Raw genomic sequence first — 9,698 nt, 5'->3', positions numbered from 1 at the left:
CGCGCGCGCATGTGTGCGCGCACGTGCGTGCAGGAGAATAAAGATCTCCCTACAGCAAATTTTTTTTTCTCTGATATTCTTCCTTTCTTTACTAAAATGAAAATCCTTTATGATTTCAAAACTTTCTCCAGCAGAAACTTGTCTGGACCTGGAAATTCAACCCTCTCCATTAGAATTTGCTGTATTTCTATTTTAATGCCATTAGCATGACAAAATAAAGCCCAAAAGAGTCCCAAAGTTGTACATTGCTGTTAACGGTGATTATTCTTCCAAACAAAATCGCAAGGTGTAAATAAGGAATATGCCAAAGATATGCGAACAAATTACACTGATTTAAGTGGTGGGGCTCTCCTACTAGCAAGATAAAGTGGTCAAGCAACTTTCCCCTCTTAAAATGTTACTGGAAACTACTGAAATGCTTTGACCCGGTCTGGATGTTTTCAATGGGCTCTGTTCTACTGGTTCATGAATGCCTTTTTTTTCCCCCCCAAGATAATACAACTACTTGGTTTTTTTTTTTTTATCTTCTTTCCTATTCACGATTAAAAAATGTGATAAATCAGGTTTTTGGCTCTGAATAACAATGGCTTGATTTAGATTTCCTAGTAAATCTATTCAAAAGTGAAACAAAGGCTGCCTTTAGAGGATACCTTACATTTCACCTGGACCAGGAACGTAAGGGCAATTCAGATAAAAATCTTGTTAGGAACTCAACAAGAAATAGAGGATTTTCTCTTTTCCCTGGTTCAGGCTTTATTTAAACTCTTTGTTCAAAAAAAATGAACAGAGTGATAGTCGTATCCTAATTTACAGATATAGTTTAGACGTCTAATATTAAATTAGAAGATCACACAAGAAAACCATTTACACATAAAGATTAAAACCAATACTTAAACTTTTAAAAACTTTATATTACATAAAGCCAAAATGAAACTAAATACATGTTAGCCAACTTCATTCACAAACATTAGTCAAAATATATACATTTAAAAAAAACAAAAAAGCTATAATTGAGGAAGGTTATTTCCTCTAAAATGTGTTTTATCGTAATTTGCAAATGAATTGCAGATGACCTAAAAAATAAGCTAATTAGGGAGGGATCTCCAAAACACATTTAAACGGTTCAAGTTGGAGAAATGCTAGCTGAAAACGAGAGACATCTGTCAAAACAATTCTGTGGTTTTTTTTTTCAGTTTTGCTAAATAATAAATATATAATTACCACTCAGACAAAAAAGGTCTGATTTAATCTCAGATAAAATTGCGATTCTGAAATAGTCCCGCAATTTTTAAGTTAACTTTGACATTTGCTCAAATGCTTTAGAGTCTAAAATCGACTCAAATTTAGGACAACGCAAATAACACATTCTGATTCGATGTTTTCACGGACATATACACATTACAATCTTAATGTGAACGCAGCCATTAAGGAGAAAATAGGAACAGGGCCTTTGCACTTTCTGGAAACTGTGTCAGAAATCCAAGCGAGTGGACCCAAGGTGACTTCTAGTAGTTTTGTTTTTTTATTAAGAGAGAAAATCCAATTGACAACTTTTCATCTCACACACATTTCTTGTTTGCGTTCCTTACTCTTAAGAAAGAGGTCTAGCTCTGATTTGCATATGGCGTGATAAACAAAAGGAACTGTGATCATCTCATATACAAAAGGCCAGATTCGAGCCGGTCACTGGTCAAGAATGGATCCAGTCTGGCGATTCTGCTTGAAAGAACAGAAATTTGCAAAGTTCAAATAGTACAAATAGGGAGCAAGGTTGCTCAGAGCCATCCAGCTCCGAGAAACTAATGACACCGATCGGCTTTTCCCTTGTGCCAGCCATTTCAGAGCTAACATTTGAACAGAGCGCATGCAACGCAGACCAAGGGGGAAAAAGGAGGTGGGGGAACGGGATGAGAAACAAAAACAAAACCGACAGTAAACTTCCAACAAACAAAACTGGAGAGCCCAACATGTCAAAAGTTATTCCTCTAACTCTGTGGGCCAAAACGCAACAGGTTCCGAAGTGCAAAACGAACACCAACTGCTGCAGGATACAACTGCCCTCTTGCTGGCTGCCTAAGTGCGGGTCTGAAATGATACTGTGAATTCACACGCACACTCGCCCGCGCACTCGCGCCCCGATTGGCATCTCTGCCGTTGCCTGGCACCTATACATCTTATGTACATACAAACCCGGGCCCTCGTCGCGGGAGGGCGCACGGGGAGGCCGCAGAGCTCGTACCTATACATATGTACACGTGTGCACACAGGTCCTCGCAAGGCCGCCCCGCGGGGTCATAGCGCGGCGGCGTAGGCCGCGGGGTAGGGGTCCAGCTGAGGTTTGCCCATGCCGGGTAGCAGGATGTAAGCGAGCGGCGGCTGCAGCCCGGGGCTGGGCCACGCGCTGCAGTTGCATGGAATCATATAGCCCGGGTTGCCCGGGCTGGGGTGCGAGTGCGTGTGCCCCCCGGCGGCCGCGGCTGCCGCTGCAGCCGCTGCAGCCGCGCCGTGGAAGGCGCCCGCGCCGGCGGTCGGGTAGCCCAGCGACGACGCGTACGGGAGGCCGGACGACGACGAGGAGATCTCTGCCATCTTGGAGCCCAGGTCGAGCAACGAGTAGGGGCTGCCAGCAGCGGCGGCGGCGGCGGCTGCTGCTGCGGCGGCGGCCGACTGCGGGAAGAAGACGCGCGCGGCGGCGGCGGCAGCGGCGGCGGCCGCCTTCTCGGGGTTGGCGAGTAGCGACTCCGGCACCAGGCCGCTGCCTGCGCCCGCGTGCAAGCCGGCGCCCGCCTTGAGCGCCGGGTGCTCAGCGTCGGCCACGCCGCCCAGGCCGTAGGGCACCGGAAAGGCGAACTTGTCCTTCTTCAGCAGCGTCTTAGGCTTGCGCCGCGGCCGGTACTTGTAGTCGGGGTGCTCTTTCATGTGCATGGCACGCAGCCGCTTCGCCTCGTCTATGAACGGGCGCTTCTCCGACTCCGTGAGCAGCTTCCACTCAGCGCCCAGGCGCTTGCTGATCTCCGAGTTGTGCATCTTAGGGTTTTCCTGGGCCATCTTGCGCCGCTGAGCCCGCGACCACACCATGAAAGCGTTCATGGGCCGCTTGACGTGGTCCACCGGCTTGGACATGCTTTCTCCGTGCCGCGGCTGCAGGCCGCCGCCGCCGCCCGGGCCGTCGCCCTCGGCCCGGAGGAAATCAATGTTGGCTGTCCTCGGGGACCCGTTCGGCCCGCCTGCACTCGCCGTACCTGACTTCGCGCCCCGGCGTCGCTCCCGCCCGGGAGAAGGGGGCCGGGGGACCAGCCCGGCACCGCGCCACGCCCTGGACTGTCCCGATCTCTCTGGCCAGGCACTCGGGGAAAATCCTCTCCGGAGCACGATAACTTCTAGGCGGTGCCCCCACCCCACGGTGGCAGTTTGTCCTTTGCTTTCTTTTTGTCCTTCCTCTCTGGTGACGTTTGCTTGCGAACTCCCTGCAGGTAGCCGCTGCCCGTCAGAGCTCTCCCCCGCCTCGGCCTTTTCTCTCCTAAATGCACAGCAGCGTGGGAAGTTGCGTCGCGGAGGCTTCACCAAGTTGAGCCGAGTCCGCCACCGCGTGCTGCCAAGTGCCAAAGGGGGCTCTCGGCGGCAGGAGTGTTTGGGTTCTTCTCGGTGACTTTCTCATTTGACAGTAGCAGATGGAGGTGGAGGAGGAGGGGGGAAGGAGGTGGCCCCGAAGGAGGAGGAGGAGGCGGGGGAGGGTCCGGGCACACCGCAGGATCGCAGAGCGCAGCAAGGGATATCAGTACGACACGGCAGCACCAGCCTGTGTTCTGACTCCGGTGAGCGCGCGCTGCTGGGAACCCTCCCAAACGGCCGTGTGTGTGTGAGTGAAGGGAGCTGTCCGCACCCCCAGCACCTGCCTCGTGGGTCTTCCTCTCCGGCTGCCAGTCAGGGAAGGAGGTTGGATGAGGCTTGATCAAACCTGGGGTCACCGGGCCTCAGAGGCAATCCTCCCGGCTCGCCAAGGCGCCGCGTCTCGCCGTCCTCCAGGCCATGCCGGCTCCCCTCGCTCCGAGCCCCTCCGGGCGCGCCAGCCGACTCGAACTCCAGAGCGCGCCCGGCGTGGAGGGCGGCGCTGCCTCCGCGCGGCGCCGCTGGGCCGGCACCGGCCGCGTCCTCGCCTTGCTCCTCTCCGCCGCCGCCCGGCAGTTGCAACTAACTTCGCCCAAGTTTCCTGCGCCGGCGCCGCTGCGCCCCTTTCGGCGCGCTCGCTTCGTAGTGTGCGCCCGCGTGTGCGCCGAGCCGGGGGCCCCTCTCTCCGAGTTTCTCCGGACAAAACCGAGCAGGCGCGGAGGCGAAGGCGCTAGAGGAGGGAATTTAAGGAAACCGCGCAGTCACCTCACTTCGCGGGTCCTCGCTGGGGCTGCTCCTGCTTCCCCGACTCCTGCAGCACGGTGGGCCCCTTCCGGCCCAGGCTGCCACTCCGCGGCTCCTGAGGTGGCAGGAGCCCTGTTACCCGGCTCAGGTGAGTGCTGTTACCTGCGTGTGCAGGCGTCCGTAGCCGGCTCTGGGTGTGCTTGTCCAGCAGCGGCTGAGAGTGTGTATATCTGGGCGCTTGCGGAGGAGGTGGAGCTCAGGACTCCAGGAGGGAGGAGGGACCAGAGGAGCCTCTTCGCTCCCACACCCCTAGGAACTCGAATTAAACAGGATCCCCACCGGCCCCCTCCCCCCTTCATACTCCTCCTCCCACCCCTTTTCACTTGAGAGCAGGTTTAGGCGAGTGGAGAGCCCGCAGCGCGTCGCGGAGTCTGCACACTGTTTGGCGTTGGCAGCCCTGGTGTCATCCCGGCTACCCTGGCCTGTCGGAGCAGCGCTGGTGGCGGCTGTGGGATTCTCTGCCAGGAGGACCGAAACGTGCAGCAGGGAGAGTACCTTGCGAACTACGGAGGAAGAGGGGACGCACTCTAGAAAATGTTGGAGACATTTCCTAGCAAGAAAGTACTCATTTCCCTTGGAGGTCCTGATGTTACTTGGCACAGATGCTTCCCACATTTTCTTGCATAGGTGAGGCATCGAGTCAGAGGTAGAAGAGTGAGGGACAGAGCGTGCTTTTGGCAATCATTTCGAAAAGGAGCTAGCGTAAGCTGAGAATAGGCATCCTTGGCTGAATATTCAGCTCTTCAGAAATTCTGGGTGTTTTGTTTTTGCGGTCGTCAGAGCCATCTATATGTTGACCTTTTTAAGGTACACTTAACTTACAGTATCTCACTTAAATGCAGAGAGGGAAAAGGTGTTCAAAGTCAATAAGAAATATGAAATGTTTCTCTGAAATTAAAAAGTAAAACATGCCAGTCATGCCTTACTGGCATATTTCTATGTCGTTAAGCACAGTTTTCTTTGGTAAGAGCAATTTTTTCTTTATAATTGACATGATGCAAAAATCAAACAGCATGATTTTGTTCGCATATTTTTCTCACTTCTTGGTATGCTGCAGCATACTTATAACATGATCAGTCTGGAGATTTTACTCACAAGTTGGCCTGCCCTTCAGGGAGAACTTGCTTGCCTTCTTTCTTTGGCAGTTTTGGATTTGACCTAGCCATGTGGTGTGCGCAAATAGATAGTTCTATAAGCATTTAACTCTTTAAGTGTTCCCTGCTACATATGTTCAGTTCATACATAGACATACACAAAGCATTGATTGTAGTTATGAGCTTAAATAAAAACTGTTTCAGGTCATCAGTTTTATTTAAAAGTTAGGCTCGTTTTATTGCTCATTTTAGTAATAGAGATTGTTACTTTAATTTTAGTTGCTGTGATGACATGTAGAAATGCAAATCAGTGAAATGTATAGGAGTCTGCATTTTTCTCAAGATATCACATTTATAAATGTTTACTTTTTAAAAGTTATGCCCTTATATTGCTAAACAATTGGACTGATTGCTCTAGAACTATATTCCTTTATGGGCTCTATAAAGACACTGTCATTCACAGACTGGGTGGAGCAACATTAAAACATTGGCAGGTGTAATTACATAGATGAAATATTAAATATACTGTTTTGTGATGATAAACTCCAAAATTGTCATCCCTGAGCTTTTAACCTACTAACGTGTATAATAGGTTTGAGACAAAAATATTATATACTGTCATACTAAAAACATATGTATGGGGATGTAAGATATGAAAAACTGTTATTCACTAAACAATGTGAATAAAGTTGAATCTAATCATAAAACTTATCTTGACATATACAAAAGCTTAAGGATTGAGAAAAGATATTTTATATTGGTTAATTAAATTATGATATACTCTTTTCAAATTTGTTTAAAATTATTGCAATAAATTAATACCACGGAAAGAAACGTTTGTATATGTGATTGAAATGTATGCTTATATGCACAATGAATAAACATAAAATACGTAAGCCTCCTTGGATATAGTTTTGTAAATTGTGCAATATCACCTGTTTGGTGATGTTAAATAAATGAAATTTGAAAGTTCTTAAGTCCAGAAATGTTGAGCTGTGCAACACAAAGGTGCTTTCCATACTTAAAATAGTGGCTGTTTGTGTGCTTGTTTGTCTATGGACCCAATAAAATTTCACAGATTTCAGAATAGGAGAAATTTGGTTTTCAATTTCAGTCTTTAGGAGATCAATATTCTTAGGTATGTTTGCCAGCCATGGCAAGGCCCTCACAATAAGCTGTATGTGAAAGGAAGGCAGCAGGCACTGCTGTTATTAACCAACCTTCATACTTTTTGCCTGAATCTGGTTGAGCTTTTCACAAAGTAAGTTTTCATGCCATCCTCTTTCCTATGTACCCAACTGTAAAGTCAGTTTTAATTTCCACAGATTTTATGTTTGACTTGATAGATTGTTATATTTTTGCTCTTGCATATTTTTAACCTAAAAATGAAAAGTACCAAGCTATAAGAAAACAAATAGTCTGTGTGAGTAAATAGTAAAGGAAAAATGAAATAGAATCATAAGTTTGTTGGGCTTTATATTGTCAACTCTTGATTGCGAACACCCAGAGAACAGTGTACCTTGATCAGCAGTCTGTGTGGGCTCTGTATTTTCCTTGTGGTCACAGTAATACCTGTGCTTGCAAATATATCTAATCAGAAACAGAGACAGACACTCAGAAAAAGTTTGTGAGTCGGTGTAAATTTAGCATCTTTTCCCCCTTACAACCTCCCCATTAAATGGTCTTTTCAATTCTAAAACTTTCACTAGGAGGCAGCAATGAGGTTGCTGGGGAATAAAAAAAAAAAAAAAAGTACCTCTGTAACACCACCAGACTGGCTTTCTTTCTCTTTCTCTCTTTATTTTCTATAAAAGAGAAGAGACTATTTGGGTCCCAAAGGAAGACAAGGGATCAGAGTGAACTAAATAATTTTCCTGCATCTCTTATGTCTCTACTCACCGATTTTCACCCAGAGGGCTCATCACATTTTTCTAGAACCGTGGAGGTGGTAAACCACATAGAAGTGACTGGGCAGTAAAGGTGATGCCTTCAAAGTGCAGAAGCCAAGTCACCACACCTGGAAAACCGAGAGCAGGCAACAATAGTTAAGAGGACTGTGGAATTCTGGTCATAAGCAAATGCAGTGAAAGAATTCATAAACTTTCATACTGGCTTCGAAAGGTAATACAGCCTGTTTGTCCTGTTAAGGAGGAAATGAACAAACTGTGACAAAAGCCAACCTTAGGCTGTTGTCACAGCTCTCTAGTCCTACTCCTCCAACTGCCTACTTCTACACCTATTTGCTCCCCTCCCAACAGCCCCACAAAGGGGAAAAATCTCGAATCACATAAAGCCTGGGAGAGGAACAGAGGAGTTGGGGGGTTGCTGCCAAATTTTCATCTTTTTGAGATTTCTGTCCCTTTTTTCTTAACTGCTCCAGCCATACTTGGACACTGGGACTAGACAGATCAGTTATATACATCTTTCCTCATTCATTTCTAGGATGTCATTTTCAAAAGGTGCTTTTCCTGGATGGCAGAGCAAGAAAAACAACAGCTCCCTCTCACCTCCTACTGCCCCCGCCAAAAATAAATAAATACATACATACATACATACATACATACATACATACATACATACATACCACCTAAGGGAAAAAAGACATTACATACAATCCAAGACAGACAACTTCTCAAAGTACTGATTTCAGATCCCAAAAACCCTGTGAAAACAATGGAGAGATTTACCTCTCCAGTGCTTTTTAAGTAGAAGACAGCTAGCCATGAACAAACAAATGAATGAGGCAGTTGGACAGTCATCCTATCATGTGACTTGGGTAATGCAAAATCCTTTCAACTCATAGTTTTCAAATGAGGAGACTGGGTTATGGTGTGGCAGAGTTATTTGGAAATATTATGACACATGCTCTGGTTGATTTCAAGAAGGAATAAACCTGAGTCTATGTCCATGCTACTCTGAACAAGCCCAATCCCATCTGATCTTGGAAGCTAAGCAGGGTCGGGCCTGGTTAGTACTTGGATGGGAGACCACCTAGGAAGACCAGGTGCTACAGGCGTAAAAAAAAAAGGAATAATTTTGAGAAAAGGAGCACCCTTTAAGTATTCTAGCAGGGTAGTGAATAAGCCATGCTTCCAGCTTTACAGAGTCCCTCTGTCTGGCCATCCTCCCTTTCAGCTTCCAGAATGCCCTGCCTTGTGTATTTCTCCCTGTCAGATTCAGTTTCCTATCTAAGAATGGATCTGCTTTCAAACTCATTTGCTGAGCAAGTTGACTGTTTTAGAGCCATCATTTCTTGAGTTCTTAAGATATTGTATCTTTTACATACATTATCTTATTTAGTTTTTAGGAAAACTCTATGAGGTAAGAGTTACCTCAATTTGCAACTGGGGGACTGAACATTGGAGCAGATGAATAAGTAACTTGTCAAAAAGTTACTTATCACGCAACCAAACTTGTCACACAACCAAAAGTGGAAGAAGTGGGATTTGAACTAAGCTAATGTTCTTTACCACCTCTACTCTAATTTGGAGGCTCAGCCTCTTCCTGGCTCAGATTCTCATTTCCACGTACTTCCTCAAGTCTCTCTGACTCATTCAGTGCCCTACTCCCTGTCCAATAATGAGTTGTAAACCCACAACAACAACACCCAAATCACAAGAGAGAGAGTCTCTCAAAGTCCTGTCCTGGCTGCTGAGCAGCCAGGCTTCCCAAGTTCCTGCCCACTATCCCTGTAGCCCTGGGTCTCTCACTGCAGACCCTGAACAATTGCCAGCCCTGAATGAACCCCATCCCGACCCTTTCTCTGATAGCCAAGGGCTGCTAAAAGGAAACCTCATAACAATGATAGCTAATCTCAGTTTTTTTGTTCCCCAAACCCTAGTTGTCCATCTTACCTATTCCTTCCCTTTCTTTCCTTCTCTCATCTTTCTCTATCTTTCTTCTGTAAACTCTAAGTGCACAAAACTAATCACAATTTCTGATTCATAATGCACTTTTATTTATAATTGTTCTATCAGTGGCCTCTTTATTCATTTATTTATTTAATAATGTCACAAGTACCTATGAATCTGCCACCCAAAATAAAATTCGTTGATAAACCTATATCAAACCAAATGATCTTCCCAGTAAACAACATACCTGCCTCCATTAATCCAGTGTTAATTATTTTTATTCCCTTGATTTTATTTAGCCATATAACCTTTTTTTATTTAAAGTATGTTATTCACTTTA

The 9,698-nt window shown here is 46.3% G+C and overlaps 1 protein-coding gene and 1 pseudogene across 2 annotated transcripts; one reads left to right on the top strand and one right to left on the bottom strand.

Moving 5' to 3' along the window:
• Positions 1 to 491: 491 nt before the first annotated feature.
• SOX21 (SRY-box transcription factor 21) lies at positions 492 to 4,047 on the bottom strand. 2 transcript variants are annotated; one of them, XM_016158616.2, is made up of 2 exons: positions 2,687 to 4,047; positions 954 to 2,620 (listed from the first exon to the last, which is right to left on the bottom strand). In XM_016158616.2, exons 1-2 carry the CDS (start codon positions 3,121 to 3,123, stop codon positions 2,293 to 2,295), a joined length of 765 nt encoding a protein of 254 aa, XP_016014102.1. In that variant the 5' UTR covers positions 3,124 to 4,047; the 3' UTR covers positions 954 to 2,292. The 2 variants fall into 2 exon arrangements, with proteins under 2 accessions (XP_016014101.1, XP_016014102.1); XM_016158615.2 differs by having other exon boundaries at positions 492 to 4,047.
• Positions 4,048 to 8,404: 4,357 nt separating this feature from the next.
• LOC118609453 lies at positions 8,405 to 8,523 on the top strand (annotated as a pseudogene).
• Positions 8,524 to 9,698: the final 1,175 nt, after the last annotated feature.

This window comes from Rousettus aegyptiacus, unplaced genomic scaffold, assembly GCF_014176215.1.
Source record: "Rousettus aegyptiacus isolate mRouAeg1 unplaced genomic scaffold, mRouAeg1.p scaffold_m13_p_11, whole genome shotgun sequence".
Taxonomy (NCBI): Eukaryota; Metazoa; Chordata; class Mammalia; order Chiroptera; family Pteropodidae; genus Rousettus; species Rousettus aegyptiacus.
The sequence above is the reverse complement of the archived record's forward strand: the minus strand, read 5'-3'. Positions and strand labels throughout refer to the sequence as shown.

Excerpts from the sequence above, each read along its gene's own strand:
- SOX21 (XM_016158615.2), bottom strand. The coding sequence starts at position 3,123 with ATGTCCAAGCCGGTGGACCACGTCAAGCGGCCCATGAACGCTTTCATG.